General features: G+C 39.8%; 2 protein-coding genes across 2 annotated transcripts; one reads left to right on the forward strand and one right to left on the reverse strand.

Moving 5' to 3' along the window:
• Positions 1–528: 528 nt before the first annotated feature.
• On the reverse strand, positions 529–17289 carry mospd2 (motile sperm domain containing 2). The gene is made up of 15 exons (XM_074694458.1): positions 16922–17289; positions 16778–16835; positions 16220–16375; positions 15162–15248; positions 14847–15001; positions 13917–13977; positions 13788–13826; positions 13570–13694; positions 12949–13122; positions 8905–9023; positions 3121–3214; positions 2481–2577; positions 1782–1902; positions 1600–1702; positions 529–1074 (listed from the first exon to the last, which is right to left on the reverse strand). Exons 1-15 carry the CDS (start codon positions 16952–16954, stop codon positions 934–936), a joined length of 1563 nt encoding a protein of 520 aa, XP_074550559.1. The 5' UTR covers positions 16955–17289; the 3' UTR covers positions 529–933.
• Positions 17290–18290: 1001 nt separating this feature from the next.
• Positions 18291–26205, forward strand: fancb (FA complementation group B). Its single transcript, XM_074694457.1, has 8 exons — positions 18291–19430; positions 19531–19686; positions 19781–19867; positions 20862–20990; positions 22451–22623; positions 23328–23731; positions 23808–24048; positions 24473–26205. Exons 1-8 carry the CDS (start codon positions 18528–18530, stop codon positions 24885–24887), a joined length of 2508 nt encoding a protein of 835 aa, XP_074550558.1. The 5' UTR covers positions 18291–18527; the 3' UTR covers positions 24888–26205.
• The last annotated feature ends 1103 nt before the right edge of the window (positions 26206–27308 follow it).

Genomic DNA, 27308 nt, shown 5'->3' on the forward strand with positions numbered 1-27308 from the left:
TAATAAAGGCAGGATTAGTTTGTTCGTTACAGTGTGAGTCATTCCAATCATTCCTCGCATGTGAGCAGCCGCCACCTACAGCGGAGAAATCTGCAAATGTTGATCCAGACACCCTTTTGTGTGCACACATCTAATAACAGAGCGTGTGCCTTCTTTCCTGATTGAGCCGAGCCAGATCTTGTTTTAGATATCAGCGCTTTCTACAAAGCCACAAGTGGGCCGCGCCGTGTGTCTTTGCACTCTGCAGTAATTGCTTTGGTATTTTTAGTTTGCTGCTGTCGGGGTAATTAAAACAAATAGAGGAGATAGCAGAGATGGAGTCCTCCTGTGGCACCTTGGTCCGGGCGAGGAGAGGTTTTAGGGAGGTCGTACACAGCCGTGTTTTCAATGAGATACCTCTCAACTAATGAGGGATAAAGATGATGCAAAACATGACAATTGAGGGACACAAAAAGTGACATTCGAGGATAAATATGACATTTTCAATCTTCTGCTCCAAAAGCTAAGAAAGCAAAGTGAGGTAGATTCACAAAAGTTGTTTATTTTATAATCTTTAGCTTTATACATTATAAAAAAATGTTCATAATGATCAAAAAATATTTTTTCCTACATGTTGTGTGTTTTACAATAAATACAGGTTTATTTTACCAAGACGTCTTAAAAAATACACAATCGATTTGATATTACATTATTAAAAGTTATTTCAACTGTCAAGTGCCAAAAAAGAGACAACTTCAGCCTCAAAGCAACGACTCACATGTTCCCTAAAGTCAGCACCCCTCCCTGAAGGGACAGCAGCCTGTGAAGGGGGAAAAGGAAAGGAGAGGAGAGCACAGGGCGACCTTCTCTCTGGTGGTTGGCTTTTCTCCTGCTGGAGCCGTCTCTGCAGCTGTCTGTCTGTCTGTGTTGGATGGAGGAAGCTGCCTTGGTTGGTCAAGAGGTGCCCAGCAGGTAAAGACAATGCAGGTTGAGCACCACGAGGACGAGCACCAATGTAACGAGAACCTTCTGCACCCACAAACACGTATTCAGCTTCTGCTCCATGCGTGAGCTGCTGGCTATGATTCGCATGAGCTGGGGGGATGAAAAAAAAACACAAAAACAAAAAGTGGTTCACTGACCGGGTTTATCAATCTAACACTCTCGCAATTACAGCCGCGGCAACAAATTAGATACACAGTAAACTCAAGGATTAGCTTGGCGTTTGGGGAATATGTTTAATCTGTTTTTAGCTGAGAGTTAGATGAGACAGTTGATACCGCTCTCATGTCTGTGTGATAAGTGTGGACCTGGAGCAGGGAGGCAATAAGCTCATTTCACATTCAGACTCCAAGCAAGGGAAGAGATTTAGACTGGCTTTCTCCTGACTTCTGAAATGCACTCTAGCAGCGCCGCTGAGGATGTAAACAGAACTGGAACAGAGGCAATTTGTGGTTTAAACGTAGCTTAATGCAACTGCTAGCGCTGTTCTCTAATCAAAGGCATAAAAGCCAGAAAAAATAACTTAAAGTAAAACATTGAAGCAATGGAAGGTAACAGCATCAATACATCCTTTGTAGCAAAGATAAACTAGCATCATTCACTCTCCACAGAACTCACTGTTGTGTTTAACTCCTGATGTTCGTTGCTCCCCGTCTCCACCAGGCTGTTCTTCCGGGGACTCACTGTTGATTTTGCACTCTCCAGAACATGACAGCGCAACCTGTAGGAGAGTCACAGTCTAATGAGCTGCATCATTAGGAAGCAACACGTAGCCGCTGATGCAGCTGGATGAGGCGTACCTGTGCTCCATGATCTTTGTTTTTGGGACTTCTTTCCAGAACTGTGCAAGCTCCTGTGATCCGGCGTTGTCCATCTCTGCAGCCATGACCAAAAATCTGTCCTGAGGAGACGCCTGAGAGCCTGCAGGGCACATTCAGAGACAGTTTAGACCAAAGGAAACATATATATATATATATATATATATATATATATATATATATATATATATATATATATATATATACACGTGGGTGATGACATTGATACTAAAGTTTCAGTTTCTCTTCTCTACATGTGCTCTCAATCCCTCATGTGCTCATAGCTTTCTATGTATTTTGATAGATAGAAAAATAGATAGATAGATGTAAGATGTGGCTCTTTGTTGTACCACAGTAATTTTTGTGGCTCTTAGTCTCTGACTGGTTGGCCACCCCTGAAGTAAGGGATTGGCTGCAGTGTTTCTGAGTGAAAGCTGCTGGTGTTGACCTGCAGTTGACACTGTAATGCTCAAAGGCTGTTAAATGTTTTCACTCGCACAGACAGTCAAATGTTTGATGCTTTGTTTTGGGATTCTTTAGGCACGTTTGAAACATTTTTGTTGGAAAAGAAGAAAAACAAAAAAGTTTCTGCTGGAACTTTGAAATGCTAAGAAACTTCAAGTCAAACCGGACTTGTTTGAGGATTTGCTGTCAGTGAAGGGTGCAAGTAAAGTGCAGTACCTCCATGTAGGGACACGACTATGTCGACTGATGCTCCCGCCTCACAGGTGCTGCTACTTGGCTTCACTCTGTACTTCTCAGGTGCTGTGGTCCGTACCTGTGAAAGGACAAGAGGCAGCCTTAGTTAAAGTCTTTCAACTTGGGTAATAATGAGCTATGAGCCCAAAAATTGTAAATAACACGACAGCTTACTACAGATATGGGAAAAATGCTAACACAGTGATTCAAAAAGCAGGGAGGTCTTTGCCAAAAAAGCTCCCGGCCAACCAAATGTTTTTTAAAAGTTTGAGGTTGCTGCAAGTAGGAAAATTTATTCTTACAGAGACAAATGCTACCCAGTGAGAGAAGAGTTTCACAAGAGAGCCACAGCCTGAAAGCACCTACGGGCATTAAATCTGTCTAAAAAAATCAGACTGGGTGTGAAAAGCACATTTCTAGCCCGCTTGCAGGTAAAAATGCTTACATGCCACAAATACTGAATCAGATGATCTCAATTTATGACCACATGTAGTTTCACAAATCAAAGAGAAGTGACTGACTCAGCAACCCAACCTTTAACAAATCCAAACTGTCATTGATCTGGGTTTTCATTCTAAGATAGATCACCTTTTATTCTCTTTCTTATTGCCCTCACACTCACCTTGAAGGCCACTTGATTTTTGGTCACATTGCTCAGGATAATGAGGCTCTTTTTCTCAGTCTCTCCAGAACCAAAGCTGAGCTCCTCTGCTGGGCTGAAAGGAGAAAGAAGAAAAACACACACACACACACACACACACACACACACACACACACACACACACACACACACACACACACACACACACACACACACACACACACACACACACACACACACACACACACACACACACACAAAATGATGAAACAAGAGAGCAGCAGAAAGCTGTCTGGGTGGAAACCAGAGGCTGAGGTCTTAAAAATACAGTCAATTTGTGCATTCAAGTAGAGATACAGCTGCTGGAGTTCCCTTTAGGTTCACAGTATGCTTTGTTGTTTCTGTCTTACGTAACCTATCGATAGAAGTCTGCTGGAGTTTTTTAGCCTTTCTGTCTTGGTACCTGTAGCTTTCCCCACATCTGACACAAAATTAACTCAATCATCATTTGATTGTAGTTATAGTTTTTGCAAAGACACTAAGCTTTAGTCAATTTCACAAACAGTCCATTAAACTTCTGACTATATTTCTCTGTCACCTTTCCTCAAAGCCTCAGACATGCTGAGATCTTTGATCCATACAGATCTGTGCCGTGTGTTTGGTCTAGAAAAGGCTCACCTAGGAGCTTTCAAAGGCGACGGGAGGATTAAAAAAAGCTGTATTCAAAAGTTTAAAGACGAACCGAAACCAAGTCGAGTTATGCTCTTTTCCTCGTTTTTAAAAAATAATAATAAAAAGGAAGAAGGGCTTTCTGGGAAATATCTTCTCCATGCCAGTGACTGGACAGACAAATTGGTTTCTGTGTTTGATTGACAGCAGCTGGCAGAGAGAGACCCAACGAACCAGTGCTGGAGTTTGAGGTTAGGAGACAGACTTTACATTGTTAGAGGGTGAATGGAAAATCTAACAGCTATGACCTATGATTTCATATTAATGTTAAAAAAAACTAAAAACACATCTTTATATTCTCCTTCTTCTGATATGATGCCACATTTTTAACAGGCCGTCAAATCAATGTTATATTCTTTTGTAGAGGAATGACTTCTTTTCTATTTATTTGTTGGGAAACATGAATCAACTGGAATAGGAATTTCTGAAGAAACTGTGCTGTTCATACAGGAGGCTGAAGCAGCCTAAGTTGATTCGCTAATGCAGACTGCTGAAGATGAGTGAATTGTTGAAAATCTTGGGTTTGGATCGGCCCAAAAATAAAGAGCATTTCCGCAAAGATCTCAGGATGGCTTTACACATGATTTTTGCTTTATATGGAGGTCAAACAGCTCCAAATCTGAACCCAATCTGGACCGGATGTAAGTTCAATTTCCATTCAGACCAGACGATGATGAAAAGGTTTGAACGAGGCTGAAAGATGAAATTTTGAAGATTCTGCATTCATTTGAATGGGAACAAAACAGTGAAAAAAAAATGAAATGTCTCTGAAAGTTTTTCAGTGAAAAGTGCAAATGTCCTGAATGAGGTGAATACTTTGAAGTTGGAACAGTTTGAATTGTTAAAATTTGTTGAAGGAGTAGCAAAGGGAAAAAGTGGGCGGATGGAAAAGATTAAAAACCAAGAACATAAGCCGTGAATGCATTCACAACAATAAAGCTATCCAATCATATTCTCATTAACTTTTAAGTTTATAACAAAGTGAAATTGTCATATAATTCACAGGCAACAAAATTATACTGAAAAATATCTGAACTTTCAGCAGTCACCATACTGTGTCAGTGTATCATTCGTTCATTCCATATCCTTTTTAGAATCCAAAATCGGAAAACGGATAACAACTTATTTCATTTCTTGTTTTCAAATCAAAAATCGGCCTATATTTTTCACTGTTTTGATTTTGTTTTGAAACTAAATGTAGAATATGAGAGAATGGAATTATCATGGATTTTTGTTTTATTTGTTTTTGTATCATTTTTGGTGTGTTGGAACTTCTTTGACTTTTTTTTTTCTCAGGAAGGTCAGCCAGTCTCTACCAGGTGATTCCATTGATGGGTGAATTGAGCGGCACGATAGCTAACGTTTTACAGTTATTAGTTAACATTTTTGTCAAGGATGACCGAAACGTCTGACTGATTGCAGAGCATCTCTGGACACCCATCTCCTGCAATGTCTCCGAAATATCTGTGTAGGTCTTACCAGCTATGAACAACTGCTTAATGACATCGGCGTATTGTTGTAGTGCGGCCATAGTGGTCTGTTTATATGTCACTCAACGTATATCGCCTTTTCTATCTCTGTGAACAGGTTTCAAGATCCGGGCGGTTAAAGATTGGCCTACCTGAGAAAAAAGTCAACAACTCCCGGGTCACAACACATCGAAAATGATACAAACCAAAAACGAATAGAACAAAAATCCCATGATAATTCCATTCTCTCATATTCTATTTCTAACTTCAAAAACACAATCAAAACAGCAAAAAATAGGCCGTTATACGTTTTCCGATTTTGGATTCTAAAAGGGATATGGAATGAACGAATGATACACCAATAATACTGCAACGAAACTCCAGATGATCCCCTTTTGGCTTACATTTCTTGAGTCTCGCATCTTTATTTTCGTTCAAATGAAGATGAGATTTTTGCAGACAAGCTAACTCCTAAAGAGTATGTGAAAGCTTTTCTTCATGATAGGATGTTGTCTGGTTTTAAGTTGGGTCAACATCTGCCCAGAGTCATGGCTTCCTGCAGAAGTGGGTTTGAGTGAGATGACTGATCGAGAAATGACGCCCTGACTACCTTCATCTGACATGCTTATGGACTAAAAAAGTGGAACCTCATAAAAAGAAACAAAAGCTGACTTCTCTTTTTGTTCAAAGAGGATGGAAGACTTGATACCCTGCAGTTTTATTTCATTTGAGATGTACATCAAAAAAAGCTCTTCTGAGTAAATCTGTAACCTCAAACAAGAAGTAACACACTTTCCTTAATGTGACCTTAGATTTAAGTCTGGACTTGGTGTTTTCTCTTATCAGGTTTGTGACACTTAAATTAAGCTTTAAATAGTTTGTGATCAGATAAATGGAGCCTCAGTTGCACCAGTTTTCATCGCAGACCTCTACCAAGAAGACACTTGCAAATGTCTTACAATATCAGCCTGCTGTGTACAGAGCCTTTCATTGATGCCGCCTGGCTGTGCTTCATGGACCAGAACTGCTCTGAACAAAGATATATTTCCTCTTTTTATGTCCTTTACTCAGTAAAACAGCTGTAGAGTCAGGCGCTTGCTTGATCTCAGAGTCTTCAGGCTCGGGGAAACCTTCGGCAAACATAAGATCAAAGCCCCCTACTCCCCTCCAAAGCCCACAGCCCCGAATTAAGGCTAACGCTGCTCAGAAATATAATTGCGTTTAAGGCTCATTTAAATCTGTTTATCACTATAATTCACAGCCCAGAGCTGTCAAAACCCTCACATCAAAGCAGTTTCTCTGAGAAAACAACTCGACGGACTGTGTTGGTGAAATTGAAGAGCAGTATCATACAGTATGTGAAGCGCCGCCGTTTATTTACCAAAGGAGAACCCAGATCATTTCATACCAACACAATTCAATGAATACTTAATTTAAAACACAGTGTGGTTGTCTCCACAAGGAAGAGGTGGCTCAATAATCAGTATCTCTCACTGAACTATTGATTTTTGGCATGCTTAAGTCCTGCCCATGTGTGTCCAGATCAATTAGGCTATAGAGGAACAAACACATCAATAATGACTGTAGGCACCAAGTCGATAGTTGAAGAGAACATTTTGTCAATAAGTGCAGTTCAAATTTGTCTATTTGCATTTGGACAAACACGTGGTATCAAAAAAATGGTCATAGTCCAAACTTTCATCAGAGACTGACTAAATAGATAACATGTCCTTAACAACAAATGTGCAGCAAATGAAATTTTGGAAGAAATGTTTTGGAGTGCTTGAAAAAAAGATTTCAAGAAGTGATTTCTGAACCCTCTTTCTGTCATTTAAGCAGAGGAACTGATATATGGATAACTGTCTTTGGTGTGTTGTGCTGCTTTTCTAAGTTTGTTTACAAAAAAGGTTGCTGCTGAGTGATCTCTGGAATCCTGCAGGGGAAAAAGTCACTCCCCCCCAGGGTAAACTCCGGCGCTTTTCCAGTTTTCCTCCAGGGCTACCCTCTGCAGCCTTCTCAAACAAAACCTAACAGTCATGGAGACGGTGACAGAGTGTGCACCTGTGGTTCGAGCTGCCACAGTCGAGTGTTTTTACACAGCAGCCAAATGCCTCATTGTAGCAGATCCTCATTTAGAGAAGAGGTGTTACATGAAAAATATCAATCTACAGTAATTTGATAAAGTTACAAACAGCTGTTGCTCTGTTTAATTGCATGCTGTTAATAAAACAGTCATTTCCAAAACAGCTGGTCTAATTATTATCCAGGTTTGAACTGATGCAGTTTTTGTCTTCAATCAGGATGATCTTAATTGTCAGAAAATTTTAGTTACACTAGCAAAGGCCAAAAGCAACACCTCAATTTCCTCGCTATAGCAAACCAAAGTGAAGCCTCTTAGTTTTACTAAACATTTACTGTGAAACTGAGACTCAAGACAAATGAATAGGCACAACTCCAAATGGCTGCTTTATTTCAGCACACATCTCTGGAGGGTCTTCACTTACAATCCAAACAAACTATAGCTCCTAAAGTTGCTAAGCTGACTGCAAACAATGTAGGACAGAAAATGAGGTCTGGAAGCTGTTTGTCCCCAACTACTTGCCACACCAGAAATACTGTAAAGTTTGCCATCGCCTCTAGAGGCATATCTGATCATCAGGTGTCAGGTTTCAAGATGCAACAACTGAGACCCTTGTGTTGTACCAAATGTTTGTGAAAAAGGCAAACAAAGGATCTACAAGGGTCAGTATGAGTCATCTTCTGGCTGCACTTTATGCCAGTTTAGAAAACGTACAACAAATAGAAAAGCACTCAGAGAGCACAGACCTCCACCAAGCATACTGTGACTGTCACTAACACTTTAGTCCTACTTTAATGTTATACTCCCTCTCAGCAGACTGTCTGCTACAATTTGGTGTTAGTTGCAGGTGTGTATGATTATTTGTTACCTGACAGTATCCAGAATATTGTCAGGATCTGGATCCTACTTTTACATCTGTCAGAAATTATGATGACCTTGTCTTGTATTGTTTTGCAAAGCAATCCGACCATTTATGGTGAAGTTATATACACATATGGTGAAAACAGCCCTATCTCACAATGTTAAAGAATCCTTTAAAAATGTCCTGGATCCAGGTGGTGATCTGGATCTCCTAAATCCACCTCCAAAATTTAATCACTTCTTCCTTATCCTATTTTAAAAATGTCCTGAAAATTCCCAGAAGATCTGTTTGTTACTTTTTGAGTTATGTTGTTCACAGACAAACAGTCAAACTCTCCCAAAAACATAACCTCCTTGGCGGAGGTAATAAACCAACCTAGAACTGAGTTTGACTGGTCACAAGTGTGAGTTAATGGCAATATTTGTTGAGATATTTTCATCCAGACTTGAGTACTTGATCATCTGACCCACCAAGGCTACCCACAGGGCAGAAATGTTGAAAAATGCATCGTCTGTTTTTGCAGAATTTTCTAAAACAGAGCTCCTTGATTAATCCCAATCTGGAAATACTCTAAATGTGAAAAACAAGCTTTGTGTTATGACCACACAGATAACCAGGGCGACAAACAATTAGTCATAGGAGACGTTGGTGAATGCGTGACCAACCTCACATCCAGCAGAGGGCCTTTGAAGGTGGTTAGTGGTTTCCTGGCCCCTTTGGTCCTGGTACTTGTTTCTCCTTTATCATTGTCCTCTGACCTCAAACTGTCTTCCAGAAAGTTCACCTGAAACACAAAGAGCACGTAATTAGTGGAGATACTGAGAATACTGATACTGTAATCATGCGACCAAGCCTTATCTGTTCCTTTCTTTGAAAATGAAAAGTGCGACCCCTGCCCTTTACGCAGAGAGCTCTCAGTTAACGAAGGTTTGACAGTCGTCTGTAATGATTAATAAAGGGTTCTTGGGCTGGAGGTAAAGGGCAAAGTTATCAAAATAGAATCTTTCTTGGAATAAAATCCCCTTTTTTTCTTATACAGAGAAACCCCCTATGATGATTGCGCCTGACCCTTGTTCCAGTAGCCTTCTGAAGGAAAAAAACAAGCACGTCCATTAGAAAATATAGAAACCCAGAAAAATACCCATCCTCGTGACTTTTTACCAAATATAGAACCTTGAATGAAAAAAAAGCCCAACCTAGCCTGAAGTCATAACATCCCACACTCATGGATGTGTTGACTTCAGCAAAACATGCACTAACATCAAGTCCGATCACAAGACTTCACAACAGCTGACAGGACGTTGTGGGAATTGTGAAACTCTGCGAACATATTGGATATCAAACGTAAAGTAGGCGAGTTTTGGGGGGAAACAGATGCTTTTACTGTGTTGCTGACACCACGTCGTTTAAAAGCAGTTGGGAGAGAGTGAGCGCATCATGGGATTAAGTGGGGGAGGTTAAAAGTGAATGAACTCTACATGTGATTGGGACAATGGTGACTCAGAGGGGAAGTGTGTCAATTGCTGTGATAAGCAACTTCACATGTCATCGTTACTTAATGGCCAACTGTCATGCAACTGGCACAAAGAAGACATGGAGAGATAAAACAGCTGCTGATGAAATGTTTTCATTTATTTGTCATTTGAAAAGCAGGATTCACACAATCAAATCATGACGCAAATTAAAAAAAAAAAGTAAAGCAAGATCAAGTCTTCGGATAAAAATCAAACTTTGAAATCAAAGGCTTCATTGAACAGATTTCAGAATCAAATGTACATTTTTTTAGTGAGAATCATCAGCACTACATCTGTCATATTAGTAATGCTCATACAAAATTATTATACAAATAAAAAACAAAGTATACTGCAAGTTTTGAAAACTTTTTCAAGTTTTAGTGAAATAAAAAACAAACACTTTGACTTTATAATAATAAACAAAGGCAAACAACAGACCAGAACAAAATCTGAGAACTTAAACATGATCTCGAAACACTGCGTTTAAAATATGAAATTCAAAGACAATGCAAAGATTAGTGATCTACTTAATATAAGGCACATCTATAGAGTATAAAGTATACACATAACAGGTGAGAAAGCTGTAGGATCTACAGCATTAGCACTCCTCAGAATCAGTCCTGGTTAAGGAGAGGGTTAGAGGAAGAGGCACGGGCGGCTTTAGTTAAAAAGTAGCCTCAAAGGCGAGGAAAGTTAAAGACTTAGTGCTAAGGGTTAATGGCTTGATCTACTTCATTGTAAGAGTAATTATCTCAGAAGCAATTGCTTAGTGTCTAAGCTTTGAAGATGAAAAAAAATCATGCTGTCTTAATAATGGGCGGCAGTGATTGTGCGACTTGTTCTCTTTGAGTGTTCGGTGTTGAGATGAAACTGTGCAAAAGGTAGGCTGCATCCAGCCTACATCCCCTGGTGACAAAGTCAGAAGCTTTGTGGTCTCAAAACAGTTCAGTGCGATTTGAGGGTCGAATTGAAATGTCAGGCCCAAGACAGGTCAGAGTCAGGGTGGTGACGGCATCGGTAGACTGCGAGGGAGGTGCACTCACAAAAAGTCCTGAGTCGCGCGAGTGCACCTGCCATACCAGCCTGCAGATATCTTCCGGACACTGATCTCCACGTGTGGGTGAGACGCTACACTCTCTTACCACCACCAGCCCTTGTTTCAAAACAGAAAGAGAGGCAATTAGCTTCCTGAAGCCATCAAGCATGGTGCTGCCTGGAACCCAGAGGAAGTCAGGTGGGGGTGGGTGGTGATCGCCGAGGGAGGGGATCTCGTTTAAAAGAAGTGCTGCAGGATGTGTTCAGACAGGCTTGAAGTTTAGACAGGTTCTTACATTGACAGTGTGGTTAAGTTAACAAGTGAAGTTCATTAGGCCACTCATTTCTGTAAACATGAGGATACAATGCTTACGTAATCCCTGTTGATTAACCTGTGTTCTAACGCTCCTTTACAGCCCTCTTATCACCACCACTCCTTTAATCTGTTTCCAAGCACCTACTGCATCTAATTTCATGTGTGATTGTTTTAGATAACCTCAATTTACTTTGCAAACAAAGCACTACGACTTCCATACAAAGCAGCAATCTATGAGAAACTTCTTGGCTGCACTTTTGTCTGAAAGGTGAGGTGTGCGGAGTTTCCAGACAGAGTCGTAACATCAGGGACTTTCCTTTAAATGTTTTGATATCCAGTCTAACTAAATGGACTGTTGTGCTCATTAAAACACAGTCCTTGGGTTTAGTATGCGCTGATAATCCTCTATTAGAGAGCTATGCACCTCCTCTCTGGAGTTGTGCAGGATTTCACACTCATAACATTACAGTAAGACAGCGAGGTTATTCTATGTTGAATCATTTAAAGTAAGAGTCTTAACAAAGAAGTGGCTGTAGATCATTGTTGAGAACAACTGTTTTTTTTTTTTCATCTCAGCTCTGTAAATCTAAATCTGTTGAGCATGACCAATGTGTTATTTATTAACAATGAGGGCAGTGTTGGTTTTCTGGGCTTAGGAGGCTCATGGGAGTAGCTGTGGGTTACGCAGCTCCGCTCCAGCTGATACAGTTTGTGTCCTGTGGGCAGCCAGGCTTCAAAAAACCCCTGACAGCAGCTACAAGAGTCACAACAGCTATGTCCTTGTTTTCACGTCAAATGTAGGTTAACCCCAAATCTGCTGCTCCTAGACCGTAACAGCAAAACAACTAATCATCTGTGGAGGAAAGCTGCAATACCACAGGTAAACAAAAGGAAAGAAAACAACACGTGCAGATATAATGTGCAACAAGTTTTCCTCTGATGGCAAGAAAATCCTGAGATGACCCCCTTAAAGCCCGCCATCTATTTTCATGCAGGCTTTCTGTGCATGCTGGTCGGCAGAAAAGACGTTAAACAGATTATGAAGCGAGGGGATGGATTTTCCTGTAGGGAGGAAGCAGAATACGTGCTATAAACTGCAGTCCTCACTGCAAACAGATCAGTTTTTGGTGACAGTGGGGGAGAAAGAAGAAAGGTTGACAGCGGCTGCAGATATATTCAGGATAAAGCCTGTGGGGTATCTCTCTCTCAAGGTTAGGAAAAGGAAACCAGCTACAGCGGGGGAGAGCTTAAGTAACTGACTCAACAACCCCTGTGGACCAAACGAGAGGCTGAGAGGATGAGGGAAGCAGAGAGCTGGCTGTGGTGCTCCAGCTTTGTTGGCAGGATTTAATTGCAGCCTCAGACATTAGGAGTCACCTTCACTGAGACAATGAGCAAGAGCTTACTGTCTGCGAAATCAAGGCGTTGTTACCAGTCAATTCAGAGCAGTCTCTGCTGAGCAGTTTGATTACATGTGGTAAGCTCAAGCTCGGCTTAAAGAAAGTGAGTTAGAGACAAAACACACAACATCTCTGACCACAGAGCACCTCATCTGGCGGTCACTTGGCTCAATGTTACACATTAGCAGCTTAACTGATCACGAAAACACAGCTCCTGTTAAATACATTAGTTTGAATTGAGTCATTAATTTTACAAACAAACAATTAAACCAGATTAAGTCATTTAGAAACCTTTTCTTTTTTCCTTTGCCAAACTGGAAAAAGCAATCCAGGCTTAGATTGAAACAAAGTAAAATTGTGCACGAAGCTGAGGAGATCATCTCCATCCTGAGAGGATTTCATAATGACTACAAAAAAAAGATGGAAACCTGGAAGAGAAGTTACCTTTTTGGGCTTTACCGCAACCTCAGAGTTGAAGCTGGACTCAAGAGTATCTTTGACCTCCAGTTCACCCTCTTTGCTCTCCACCTCGTCCTCGCTCACAATGGGTCCGTTGTCACAGATCGGCGTTTGGAAGTCGTCGTCAGGGAGAGGAGGGTAGCTGTACTTGAAGGGGTCCTGGAATGAGGCCAGAGAAGTCACATCATTTGAAATGAAGGCAGTCATACTGAGCATTACTGTCACATCCAGGAAAGTCTCATGGCTTGTGTGTGGATGTATACAATGGTAGGGATGATAAAATCGTTTAGCAATTTAACTAATTTTCATCATTCAAACAAGTGATTAATTCAGATTCATGACCTGAAAAAACCCTATCAAGATTTCTTTACAAAGAAAAAGAAACAGGGATGAGCATTTTACAACCATGAAATACTATGCCCACACCATGAATGTCAGCACAGACTAAACACTACTCAACTCAGCAACAACTTTTCACACTGAAAGCTGCTATAGAAACTGGTAATACCGCTCATTTATTTGATATTTAAACTTATGTAAGCAGTTATTGTCACTACCAAAGTTTCTTTAACTGTCTGATGAATAAAACAAGTCACTGAAACGTACCGTTCCACCCATGTGAGCTGGCAGATACTCGAGACCAATGTAGGTCTGAATCTCAGATTTGGATGCAAACTTGAGCTTGCTGATAGCCTCAGGACCCAACCACGACTTCACAATCTTCCACGCAGCTGAAACGGACACGTGTATTTAAAACCAGGAAGTTGGATTCTGGTATTTCTATGAAATGTTGATCCAAGTTCATTTGGACGGCTCATTCTCACCATTCATGATCCAAGGCATATCCACAATGATCATCTTGGCTGGAATGAAACACAACAGACAAAATTAAAATACAGATGTAAGAAGTAAATGGATATTTTTTGTGCTTTCTAACTGGTGGTATTACGTACATAAAAATTTTGGATAGTAAACTTTGAAGCAGTTGATGATGTACTTCACAAAATCCATGTCCTGAAAAACAAAGTGGAAAAAAGCAAAGAGTACAGATCAATATTTATTTACATATGTTTACATCAGGCTTCTGTATGAATAATGTTTTAGTTTAAAAAATGATCTCATCTGTCATTAGTGACACAATTCACAGACAATCAAAATCAATGTTGTCATCGTACTTTGGACACTTTACAACCTTATCTTTTAAAGGGGAAAACCTTCCTGAAAATAACTAATTTCTTCAGGTGAACATGGTAATTAAGCACTAAACTGTGTTAAGTTAATCACAATCATCAGACAAACACCCAATAGGTCAACAGATAAAGCCTCCTATATCCTGCATAGGCTCTATAATGGGCTAAAACCTTCATTGCTATGCAGGAGACTCACTCCCAGAGTCTTAATGAGATCATACAGGCTGCACTTGCTCAGGCACCCAGCACAGTTCTACAGGCTTCCAAAAAACTGCTTCCCAAACCGATCTTTCTATCAATGCTTCTTAAATTTTGGTTGCGTTACTGTCTGTTCAGCCTTTGTTGGTTTATTTTGTTTTAAAATGCAGCATTTCTCCAGGAGAGAACCCAGCCACTTGCTGAAGGAGAGCTGCATCGAGCAGCTAACGTCTGCGACACTGTGAGTCTGAGGATTAGACAGTCCTCTCGAATTGACCAACAGGATTTAAAGGTTACTTTAATCTCTGAAGTGTAAAACCATTGAAAAGCACCAGTCCCGGCTAGATGCCAGCTCTAACAACTAGAAATATGAGGACAGCATTCCAACAGTAGTCACGGCAGGATAATTTTTCAGTTCGGAGAGAAGTGTTAAAATGTCTGTTAACTTGTCTTTGAGAAGTCAAACTGTTTGAAACTCCACTATGAGAAACTCACTATATTACTGAGTCCAGAGTCTGTCATGTCAAACACGACAGTGAGAGGCATTCCAGGTTCTTTCTTTGCATAGCGCTCCAGCCAGAAGGCGACATACTTCTTCTTATCCTGGATTGTTTTTGCATCCTTGACATGAAGCTTCACCTTGAACCAGACTACACACAGAAAACACGGATCAATTATTACAGTGATATCTACATTTTTTGTGGGGCTCATATCTTTTCTGACAGCAAGAAAGACTTAGATGTAAATGTGTTACATTTAAGGCCACTGTAAACCTTTAAAAGATGTAGTTTTGTATAGAAAAGTACGTACAGAGCTTATTGCCTTCCTTGTCATAGCCATGGAGGTAGACAGCACCAGTCTCAAACATCCATCTGGGAATGATGCTCTCGTTGAGATCTGAAACAAGCAGGCAGACACATGTCACACTGTTGTTACCTTTAGCATTTTCTCTATGATGAATATAGTTGTGATGTAAATGTGGTAATACTAGCTGTAAAGCTATTTATGTGTCAAAATTTCATCATACCAGAAAACATTTGTTGTTGCAAGCACCAAGTAAAACTGAAACTGTGCTAAACTTAGATGTCAGTTGAAACATGACTAGACAGCATTCCTTTCTAAGTTACAAGACAAAGTTTCACATATTTTGCCTCAGTTTGTCAGAGAACCTGTTAGTTGACAGAAACAGCTACATTCATCATGAACCCCTTTCACCAGGTGAATAAAAACCCAACAGTCCCTGATGCCCTCACATGATAATGACCTAAATAAATGAAATTTCCTCCAAACAACTGTTAACAAATTGAATTTGTTAGATTAAAGACAAAACAAACAAGTCTGGGAAACTCCTCAGAAAACACATACAGTGGGGATTGTATTCAGGGGTAGCCTATGCATACGGCTCTTTCAACACACAAAGCCACTCTGTCTGGATCCATCCCAGAGGAGCACAAAGACAAGCACAAATCTGTGTTGCAAGCTTACAAACATCTCAATTTGGGGGTTTAAAATGTTTTTGTATATATATATTTTTTTTTTACCAAAGAGAGATTTGGTATTGAACTCCTATGCTAATTTTGCAAGAGATAAGAACACAGCTTCATAATCATGATAACTTTCTCTTGTATCTTTCAGGTCCTGATTACAATTTGACCAATTTTAGATCTGTTTTGCTAAGAAAAGTTTTGGAGTGTAAAAAAACATTTAATATTTGAGAAATTGGCACTTTTGATGTGAATAGGATTTTTTAGAAAGAGATTTCATCAAGGAAAGAAACAAAGTGTTCTAGTGCTGGTATCCAAGTTAGGCATGTATGTTTGAGGGTGCACAGCCTGTCTTATTACAAATTATTCAGAATGACTTCTTACCATTCACACCAAACTCCTTTCTCCATTGAAAACTGTCATCAATCATTTTCAAGGCATCATCAACGACATAGATCCTCCATGTGAGGTAGCCTTCCACCAGATCATCATCTTTTTCAAGCCTGTCCACATCTCTGGAGTCATATTTCTCTGCTGAGTCTGTAAACACAACACAAAGGTTCAACCACATGACATTTACTTCAAAGAAGGTTAAGCACAAGGCTTCACTTTCCTGTGTTAAAAAAAAAGTCCTGTGAAAGTCATAATGACTCCATTGTGCTGTAAACCTAAATTAAGTCAGGTCATGACGTTACACCCGCGGGCTGTTTTACTCTAACTTTCACCATGTGTCAACACAGCTAATGTTAGCTGGTTATTTGCTGGAGCTTATCGCTCGGGTCATGATCAAACTGACAAGGTAAACAAACAGCAGACCCAGTGGACAGTCAACAACATATAACTGTAATTAAAGTAAGGTTAGCTAACCAACAAAAGAGCCTATATTCACGAGCGGCAGCTAAAGAGCGAATTACTCTCAGCTTATCTGTAATAACTCTTTACCTTGGAGGTACTCATTCTTGAATCTCAATCTCGTCTCCTCAATTTTCTTGTCAAGGTCCTGTCAAATGAATTCATTTAGGTTAGATACGTATTACATTCAGACGTAATAAAGTGTAAAATTGCTGAATTAAACTAAAAAGATACCTGTGCTCCTTCGTGTTGCTCAAGTTCAGCCATATTCAACTGCACCCGAGTTCCCTTCTGTGTGGTAGTTCCTTGTTCAGCTAGCAAGTTTAGCCTTGCTTGTGAGCGCTGGATGAATCAGTGCAAAATGTGAAACTGACGTCCGAGGCTGGCCATTTTGGCTCCCGCGTTAGCCCCACCTCTCCGCTTTGTTTTTCTGTTTGAGTCCAACGAACAGAGGGAGTGTTTAAACACACTCGGGCTCACAAATGAAGGAGTAATCGAATCATTCGTGCTATTTAACTACGTGAATAGGTTTTTAACAACAAAACACTTCAGTTTGGCGTCATCTCACCACTGTTTATCAGCTGTCACCCATAATGCACTTGGAGTACCAGGATGTGTTCAGAAAGAGCTACATGGACACTGCATGTGCATAAAGGTATGGAAAAATATGAGAAAAGTTTGAATATTATGAGATATTTAGTTGGAGGAGAGTGGATATATGACGATTGTGTACACGTACATTTAATAAATATTAACAGACATTAAACATTTTAATAGAAAACACTTGTGTTACAGTGCTACAGGTAGTGTAATAGTTGACATAATGACAAAAGAAACCACATATGATGGACAACACGTCTTCCGCCTTTCAGAAGAATTTTATTTACCTTTATGTTATGCTAAATATGTACATATCTTTTTTCTAGCTTATTTCTTCTTTATTACACTATTTAATGAGTTTCTTATCTTATCGCTAGATTGATTTATTGGTTGACTTCACTAGAATGAAAGTAAAGACCATAGTTAAAACAGGATTAAGAGGTTGAATTTCAATGGCTTATTGATGACATGAACAATAAAGCGACAATACTTTGATTAAAATTTGGACATACAGGATTAACCGGTACATTTTACACAATAGCCAAGTGCAATACAAATAAGTTGTGAATTTTGTGGGCAAGAGGAGACAGTAGAGTATGTTATTTTAAACCCAAAGAACAACCCACAGGAGTAAAAGCAGACTTGGATATTGTAGAAATAATCCAGCAGAGTTCTTAAAATGTATGTTTTTTTTTTTTTTTTTTTTTTTTTTTTTTTTTTTTTGGTTTAATACCTTAGACAGCTTAAACTCAGTGAGAAAATGTAAGTTATTGTTATGCAAATGTTGTTATTTTTTTTTTTTTAATTTTTACTTACTTTGATTCAATACCTTGGACAGTTTAAACTCAGTGAGAAAATGTAAGTTATTGTTAGGCAACATTTTTGATTAATTAATTTTTTTTTACTTACGTACAAACCTACTTACTACTGAGAGAGTAGACGAAAAGCTCAAAACTCCATACCAATAGGTGGCGGAAATGAGCTGATTGTGCGCCGCCACTAAACTCCAACAAAGAAGAAGAAGAAGGAAGCGTTTAATTCAGTTGGCGCGTACTGCACATGTCGGAAGTGTCTGACTCTCAAAGTAGCAGTGACTTTCTGCTTCCATCATTGTCATCCATGTACATTCTGAAGCGTCAGTCATTAATTTATGATCCTGAAAGTTAGAAATACCCTCTCCCGGAGCTGTCAGTGCGGAATAATTGGTTGTGTCAGGAACCCGAAACTTCTTTAGTGCGAAATGGAGAGACGACTCCAGGAAGCTGTTTGTCGAAAACCCCTCCGGCTTTCCCACCGTGGAAATATAATCGTGTTTGGATGTAAACAAGCGTCAGACACAAATGAGGGCGATGTAAGTGAATTATTATTAAGCTGCCTCTCATTTCAACGAGAAATCAGCAAGTTCGTGAAGTCGGCTGTCATCAGCGGGGGAAACTCGGGACGAGTTGTGAAATGTAAATGCGTCACAAATGTCCAGACAAGAGTCACTTCTCCGTGTGTTTTTCTGATGAAGAAAAGTGAGGCAGGTGAGATCTTCCAGTACAGCCTGCTCACACTCAGCACTAACCAACTGGAGCCCTGCGTTGAGTTTAAACTGTCTTATGAAATAAAGGATGATGTGTCCATCTTCCATGGCCCCACGGTGATGTGGAGCCATGCTGGTACTGTCTTCTGCACATCTCCACGGGCTGGAGAGGTTAGGCAGGTACCCGTTCAGTTGTCCCATTGTGTCTTTGGGGAGCTACCTTTCCTTAATGACAAACTTTTTATTCTTGGACTGCAAAACATGTCAGAAAGTTTCTCCATTAATCAGCTCACTGGGAAAACCTTGGGATATTTTGTGGAAAGTGGAAACGTGTTTGATGGCAGTATGATAATGCCTCACCCCTACATTTGCATCACGCAGTGCATCCTAGTGCTTTCTTGTGATAAAGAAGAAAACATGTTGAAATCTGCTGTGGTCGCAGCCACTTCAAATAAGCAGCTAGTTTATTTTGAGAATGGGACAGTGAAAGACACATGTCAGCTCCCCTTCGAAGAACCTGAAAACGTACAGGTGTTAAACACAGGTAGAAACGGCTGCCTGTTTGTCGTATCCTCTCACCAAGGGCATGTCTGTGCTGTTTGGAGGGAAACATTCCAGGTAAGTGTAGTTTTCTAGTGGCAGTTTGCTGTTATTTGTAACTTTTGTTGCTCTACTTTCAGGTTGTTAGTTTTCTCACCACATTGAACACCCTTTCCAGATCGCTTCCCAGTGGTCTGAAGTCAGCTCTGTCCACGTGGATGACTTTATGGGATGTGGAACAGACCAGATGCTGTTGATTTTTAAGGATCAGAGCATATCAGGACAACTCGTGGAAAATTTCCTCCTCACTGACCTCTGTGGTATTAGACATGCTGTAAGGCACAATTATTTACCACAGCTTCACATTTGCTACACTACTTAACTGCAACAGTTATTTATAATGCAGTGCTTTTGTGTCTTGTGTCCAGAATTGCCCAGAAAACAGAGCACTGAGGACATCTCCACCACCTGAGAACTATTTCCTCACTCTTCAAGCTTTAGAGTCCAGACTGCAGGTGGGAAATTAATGTTTTTTTTGTTAAAATAATTATCTCCTGATGGTGTTGACATCAAGGTTATAATAGTTAACTAAAACAAAACTAAGAACAAAAACTGAAATTTAAAATACATTGCAGTTAACTCAAACTAATAAAAACTAGAAAAGAAAACAAAAACGATAAGTAAACTAAAACTGTATCTTGTGTTCACAAAACTAACTGAAACTAACTAAAATTAAAGACAAAATTTCTTTAGTTTAACAATATTAAAAGCCTTTAAGATTTAAATTAATTCAACACATTTTCCCAACCAATTTTACGACAGTTTTCGGCAGTTGTCAGCGCCAAACCGCACTATCATAGTGACGTACTGGGACGTGCTTGTTTACTGCACTGACTGGCTGTGCGCTGTGCTGCGACAAAACGTAAAGGAGCAATAAATCAGAGCATCTGTAATAGTTTCATTGCATGTGTGTCTGACTTTATTGTTACAGAGTCCAAGTTTCTAATTATTAAAGCTCATATTATATTGTTTTATATAATTTATGCTTTTATTAATTTATTTAATTAATTTTAACATTATTATATATAATTTATGTTTATATTTTTATATTAAGTTTATTTTATTTTCATGTGTTTAAGGCAGCAGCCAACAGTTCAGTATCAGCATTGACTGAGCAGTGAGCACTATGTTGGACTTGAAAATAAACAGTATGACAAAATATTTATTCTGACCTTTTTGAATCCTGCACTTGGTTAATAAGGTATGAAAAAACTAAAACTAAAACTAAGCCTTGTTGCAAAAATTAAAACTAAATAAAAACTAGAATGCCCGCTCTAAAACTAATTAAACCTAAACTGTAATAGAAAAAAAATGTCAAAACTAACTAAAACTAAACTATAATGACAAATCCAAAACTATTATAACCTTGGTTGACATTAATGACAACTCATTCCAAAGCCTCTTCTTTTCAATGCATCCTGTCAGTGATGTATGTTCTGTGTCATTCAGAGTGGACTGACAGTGCTGCAGGAGCTTCAGAGAGAGAAGAGAGTGAAGGAGAGGGTGCTGCAGCAGTCGCTCCAAGCCCTCGCTGGTGTTGTCTCAGAGAGAGAACCTGTCGTCACATCACCTGAGCAGGTACTGTTTACAGAGGAAAATGCTCACCCGTGAGTTTCTGCCTGAAACAGCCTGCTGCATTATTGAGCAAGTGTTTTTAAAGGGCGAGCTGAGTTTGAGATAGAAATTGTGCCACGGCTATAGTGCTGGAACAAGACTCCTCATGACACTGTTACAAGAATAAATGCATTTTTAATGCCTTTATTTTAGACATGTTAAAAAGAAATAAAACTAGATAAATAAAGGCAGTAGAAAATGTCAAACATTAAATGTTCAAAAAGAAGAATGGTGTAGTTCCCCTTTTCTCAACAATGAAGCTGAACTCTTACAGGTTTCACGCTTGAGCTGTTCCTTAAATCCACCTCTCAGATTCTGATTACCTTCTATCATTTGAGGAGAATTTTTAATGTATAATTTTATAACAAAACACCCATTGAAGTCCCTTTTAAAAGTAGAGAGTCATTAACATTTTTTTAGGAACATTTAGAACTGTTATTTTCAACAACCACCATCTGCTAAGCTTTGTGTGGTCTCCTCAGCACAGAGCTGAGGCGACCATGGAGTAAGATTATAGCTGTTATCAGATAGTGATAAGACTCCACAGTGAACCAGAGAGTCTAATTGTGATCTAATGAATAAATGTTACATTTTTTCAAAGTCAGCCCAAGTGTTTTCTTTTTGTGCATTTTCTGTAAAAAATGGTTCATATTACACAATCACTGTTTCTCTGATATGAATATATGCATGATGTACGATATGGTTTTGTGGCATACCAATATTGCTGTTTCTGGAACAGGCCCTTCACTGTTTGATTGGTTGTCTATTCTTGGATGTAAAAGTTTTTTCTTGTTGAGCTCTCCTGGGAGACTATATGCTTCATCCATAGGGGCCTCACTGTAATTCTTGCTGCTGTAGCTGTGTTTTTTTTCTCACTGTATGTCCTCTCTCCTCTCCCTTCAACATTCCCCGTTTCTCTCCAGCTTGCCGTCTCCGATCCATCACAGCCAAAAATTCTGAAATCTTTATTATCCATAGTCCCACCTACCTTCTCCTCAGTTGTTTAGGTTTTTGTTCCTACACTTGTCACTCATGTTGGGAGGTTGTCAAATTTGAAAAGGCATCTCCCGTGAGGCTGAGGCTGACAGTGTCCCTCAACTAGAATTGGGAAAACAAGACCAACCGCATGCACTGAAAAATCATTTCCCTTTCCTCCATGGTGTCGTTTTCAATGCTTTGTTGATGTTTTGTTGCTAACCCAGAACACCTCAGAGTCTAACTGGTGGCCTCACTGATTGTTCTGTGTTTTGACAGAAAGTAAAACTGCAACAATCCCTTTTCTGTAATAACCTTTAAGAAAGCCTGCTGCATGCGTACCTAATGGGCTGCTGTTCAAATTGAAATGCCTGATGTAAACTGCTATTGCTGTCAATGCTGTCACACACTTGTCATTGCTGATTACAGTCTTTACGCTCTCTGTCCAGGAAGGCCTGGCTGCTCTGTGGGACTGTGATGATGAGTCAAAGGATGAAGGCTCGGATGACAAGAAACAAGACATGCCACCAGTGTCTTCAAAACCTCAAGTTGACAAGCTGTGGCATCGCATCGCTGAGGAGCGAATGGTTGTGGGAGTGATACTAACCACTGACAGCTCTGTGTAAACACATTTTTGTATTTTAATTGATTTTGTCTTTCTAAAATTCAAACCCCTTCCTCTGATCACACCATTGTTTAAAGTCTTAGTTCTGAGTGTTTTAAAATGCTCATCCATACATTAGTCAGGGACGGTTCATCTGGTAAATGGTTCTATGTTGAAGACGTGCAACTTCATAGTTTTGTCACAAATGAAGAAAGACTGCAGATGAGCTGTCAGGCTGCATAATCATTCAACTGGTTTGAAATGATTTGTTTGTGTCTCAAATTGGTCTGCTACCAACTGAAGGTCAGTTAAATCATGATACTGACCTGGTGGCTGAACCGTGGGTGACACCTGTAAACAGTGAAAGTTATGACAGGATATAAACACAAGGTACAGTTATAAAACCCCACATTTACTCAAAACACAATGCTTAGAAATAAATAAATAAGAAAAGGTAGGAGAAATCACATCCAAAGGGTAAACATCATTAAATGGTAGTTACTGCAAAAAGTCACATGGTTTCAAAAGGATGATGTTGAAAAACAAAGTCTGGAGTTGCAAAAACAGATGTTCCTTGAGCGTCCACTGGAGGCATCAAACGGCGAGGCTCATAGGTCTGTTTGATTAAAGCTCTCATACAACCAATGTTGCTCCCAAGCAGGCGTATTGTATTTAATTCTGTGATTTCTGATCTGATATCTCGGTGTCCATGTTTCCTCTAGACCCATGGCTGATGTGAGTTTATCCATCCTGACAGAGACCGACCAGTGCTCAGCACCTGCCGTCATCCAGACCCAGAGCCAAATTCTCTGGCTCCCAACCCCCTGCTCTTCATCTCCCTCCTCAGCTCCAGAGCCTGCAGCCAAAAGAAGCAGGCGGCACAGTGCGAGCAGACCCAGTGATCTCGATACACGCAGACTGGCTGTGACTGCTTCGACCACACTGACACCTTTGCTGAACTCTGGCTGTGTCAACTGTCGTGTCTTGCTCCATTATGTCCAGAAAAGAGATGCCTTCCCCCTTGTGGGCAACCAAACACAGGCTGTCCTGCAGTGTGGTCGTGTTTCTTTGAGAATCCACAATAAATTACAAACCAGATTGTTGAAAAACCCTGAACTAAAAACAGGTAAAGCACTAACATGCAGCTTGATGTGTTAAATTTGACACATGGATTTTCATTGATTTCTTCTTTTTGTACCCAGATGAGGCTTTGGAGGACTTCCTGAGTCTGATGGCTGCGTTGGATCGCTGGGTCTTCCACATAGACTCTCCAGAATACAGTCTGGGTGCTTTGGAAGGCTGGATTCAAAAGAGAGAGGGCTGTAAACGGATAGAAGTGCACCCTCAGTATCTGCTGATAAAGTCTACTGAAACATCTGCTCCCATGCTGCTGCACTGGCATCAAAAAAACCCATTTCAGGGTGAAATGTCTGTCCACTCCACGTGAGTCATTTTACACACAAATAGAAACAAGATTGCTGTGGTGCTGACCTCACAGTTGTAGGTGTGGATGGTCTTTAACTAGCTACTCTCTTGAATAATTCAGTTTATGTTAGAGAAGCTAAGGAAGAAGGCAAAAGAAGTGGGCACTGCTTGATTTATATTTATAGATTCATAGTTGACATGACTTTGAAGTATACTAGGATGCACGTCTGAGTGTTATTCCTCTGAATATCAAAGTGATTAGGATTCTCTGGCAAGTAAAGCGCTTAAAATGACGGATTCTACGAATAGACCAAGCAGGTAGGCGGGTAAAGCAGCTGAGAGAAAACTCAAATGAATACAGAATTGTCAACAATTATATTTGAGTCTTTTGTGATGTGCACATTTTTGGCTCTCTTACATAATGTATGGTTTTGTTTTGCAGGCAGTTACAAATGCTCCAGTTCCTCGACTCACTCCTGGCTCACCTCCCCACATCCTCCTCTATCTGGCCCATCAAAGGCACAACAGGACAAGAAGCAGCTCAAATGTTTTCCTTGGCACTTGAAAAAGAAGTGGCGAAACTCAGAGAATGTGTGTCATCTCTGCTTTGTGATGAAGAGAAGGAGGAGGAGGAGAGGAAGAGCTTTGGAAAGGAGGAGAGTCCTGATCCAGGCTGTGCTCAGGGGTTACAGAAGGTCAGAGAGATGTGGCAGAGGGACGTGGAGAGGAGCAAGATGAGGTTGAGCCCCCTGGTGGATGTGGGGAGGTATCGAAGCCAGACTCAGAGCATGTTCAAAGTCCAGCTTGATGCAGATTTGGCAGCTCTTTTAGACACCCAGAGGACTTTGTTTAGATAATATGCTGCAGATGTGCTTAAAAACTCCAAAGCCAAGTGATTATTTTTGGACGTTTAGTAAGAGCTGCCTGGCTTTATGTGTTTGCTGTCTGCTCTATCAGACGGTCTTATGGGCTCTTACAGCCGTAATGATACTGATGTTCAGTTTATGCTTCTGTTCATGTCCCGTTAGACCGTCTGACTTCAAAAAACACTCTTTACTCTCTGCTTCTGCTGTGTGCACTTTAGTAAGAGACAGAGAGATGCTTTCATGCTGGAGTGTGTTTAAATGAAGACAACAGATGATGGTGGAGCGAGGGGTTATAGATCTGCGAGGCTGGAGTTGACTGAAGGCTTTTAGTGATTTTTCCCCTCACGGTTCAGTTATTTTCTGGGGAAAATGTATATGAAAACAGCCATTTTATATTTTCCGCTCTGATGCCACACTGACTGTCAACAAGTTTAAATACCATTTGTTCAAGTAAACATCAAACCCTAAGAAGAGTTTGGCTTTACTGATTGCTCCCAGAGATCTTCCTCTGTTCTCGTTAGCGTTCTTTTTCATGCTGTTTCATAGCCTCAAGACTCCTCAACGTAACAAAAACAAGGCTTCAGTTAGCTTTTGTTGGTATATTCTGACTACTTTTTCTGGCAATAAAAGCATCAGCAATCTTATTTTTTCCCCTTTACCTCCCTCCCCCTACACACACCCTTCATACACAAACAAACTTTGTACCAGCAGCAATAAAAACACCTGTCACCTCCAGCAACAAAGAAGAATTGTGAATCCAGTACCGTAAATAACCCCAGCAAATGACCAGGGAGGAATGGATCACACGTGAAGACGATAATCTTTTTCTCCGTTGCTCTCTTAAAGCCCCAGCTGCCACCCAGAGCAAAATATACTGTTTGTCATCCTTTTATTGCCCGTTAACTTCTATTGACTCTGAGTGCTGGGAGAAGGCTGCGGGGTTTATACTCACTGCTGAAGTCCCCTCACTTTAATAGGAGCTGAAAGTGTGGGGGATAGATACAGTTTGTGCTGTTATGAAGCAAATCTGACTGAGAAGAAAAATAAATACATTCAGCATACTGAAATTTACCTGAATGTGACATATTTACTGCACAATTGTCACAACTTTTATTGCCTGCCATCTGCTACCAATTTGGCACTGAAGACAATTCCTGTCAGGCAAAAACATTAGGTGACTTTCTAATGAATGAAACAGGTTTGAAAAATCATGATCACCCAAGAATATAAGTAAGGTGTTACTATTTCTTGCAGTTGTAGCTTTAGTATCTATTATTGTATTTTTTCTTAAGTAAAATCTTACTCCAAATCTGTGCCTTTTCTAATCTTTTTGACTAAAGTATTTCAGTTTACTTTCTGTCCACTGATATTTTCTAAGGTTGACTGCAACATAATTTAGAATTAAACAAAACTGAATATAAAATGTCTTATTTATTAATTAATTGTCAATATACATAATCATTTCTCTTATTGAAGTGGCAGAGTTTTAGATTTAAAATCAGTTTTTTTTTCATCTTACTATAAAATGAATATTTTTTTTACTAGGGATGCACGATATTGGATTTTTGCCGATATCCGATTTGCCGATATATCGAAACCCCTTTTGGCCGATACCGATACCGATAGTCACAAGTTTGTTTTTTTCACTGTAAAGAAAGCTAAGTCTATCCTGTACTGGAATTTATACTGTTACTCTTACTGTGACGGTCTTATTTGTTTAAGAAACACACATAAAACAAGACAAAAAACATTTGATTTTACCATAAATAAGAAATGTATTATTTTTTCAAACTTAAGACATTCAGTATTGAAATACAGAAAAATAATATCTTTAGATCACATGAACTTTAGATGTACAATGCATTTTCAAACATAACCAAGTTGCATTTGATTATTTTAGAGCTACTGTAACAACCTGGTGACAGACACAGAGCGCTGCAGTGCAAATAAATGAAGTGCTACATTTTATTTAAGGAGCTTATTTTTCAGATGGAAAATAATGATAATCCTAACTGAATAGCACCTTATCGGCTGTGCCTATCAGCAGAAATTTTCATATCTGCCGATACCGATAAACGTGTTTTTAAGCTTTTATCAGCCGATACCGATATTGTGCCGATAATATTGTGCATCCCTATTATTTTACTGCTGTTTTCTTCAACAAGACTAATGAAATAAGCTTTTTTATGCTGAACTGGGCTCTTCACTAGTATCAGAGAATGTATAATTGTTTGAATGACACTGACAGTAGTCCAGTTTTATGTTTCCTACATGTCTGGATGACCTTTCTCTTCACATTTGAATCACGAATTTCACCTTTGGTAAAGACATCCATAATGATGAATGGCACTGCTAAGCCGTGTCTAAATCAATGCTGTGTGATGAGGGCACTGGTCTGGTCTAAGCCTGCAG

Source organism: Halichoeres trimaculatus, unplaced genomic scaffold (genome assembly GCF_033239565.1).
Source record: "Halichoeres trimaculatus isolate MK-OKI-2021-1 unplaced genomic scaffold, fHalTri1.1 fHalTri1_scaffold_19, whole genome shotgun sequence".
Taxonomy (NCBI): domain Eukaryota; kingdom Metazoa; phylum Chordata; class Actinopteri; order Labriformes; family Labridae; genus Halichoeres; species Halichoeres trimaculatus.

Coding starts and splice junctions, on each gene's coding strand:
- fancb (XM_074694457.1), top strand. CDS start 18,528: ATGGAGAGACGACTCCAGGAAGCTGTTTGTCGAAAACCCCTCCGGCTT. Junction 19,687..19,780: donor TCTGTGGTATTAGACATGCT/GTAAGGCACAAT, acceptor TCTTGTGTCCAG/AATTGCCCAGAAAACAGAGC. Junction 19,868..20,861: donor CTTTAGAGTCCAGACTGCAG/GTGGGAAATTAA, acceptor TGTGTCATTCAG/AGTGGACTGACAGTGCTGCA.
- mospd2 (XM_074694458.1), bottom strand. CDS start 16,954: ATGGCTGAACTTGAGCAACACGAAGGAGCACAG. Junction 16,376..16,777: donor CAAGAATGAGTACCTCCAAG/GTAAAGAGTTAT, acceptor TTGTGTTTACAG/ACTCAGCAGAGAAATATGAC. Junction 13,123..13,569: donor CAGCTCACATGGGTGGAACG/GTACGTTTCAGT, acceptor GCCTCATTCCAG/GACCCCTTCAAGTACAGCTA.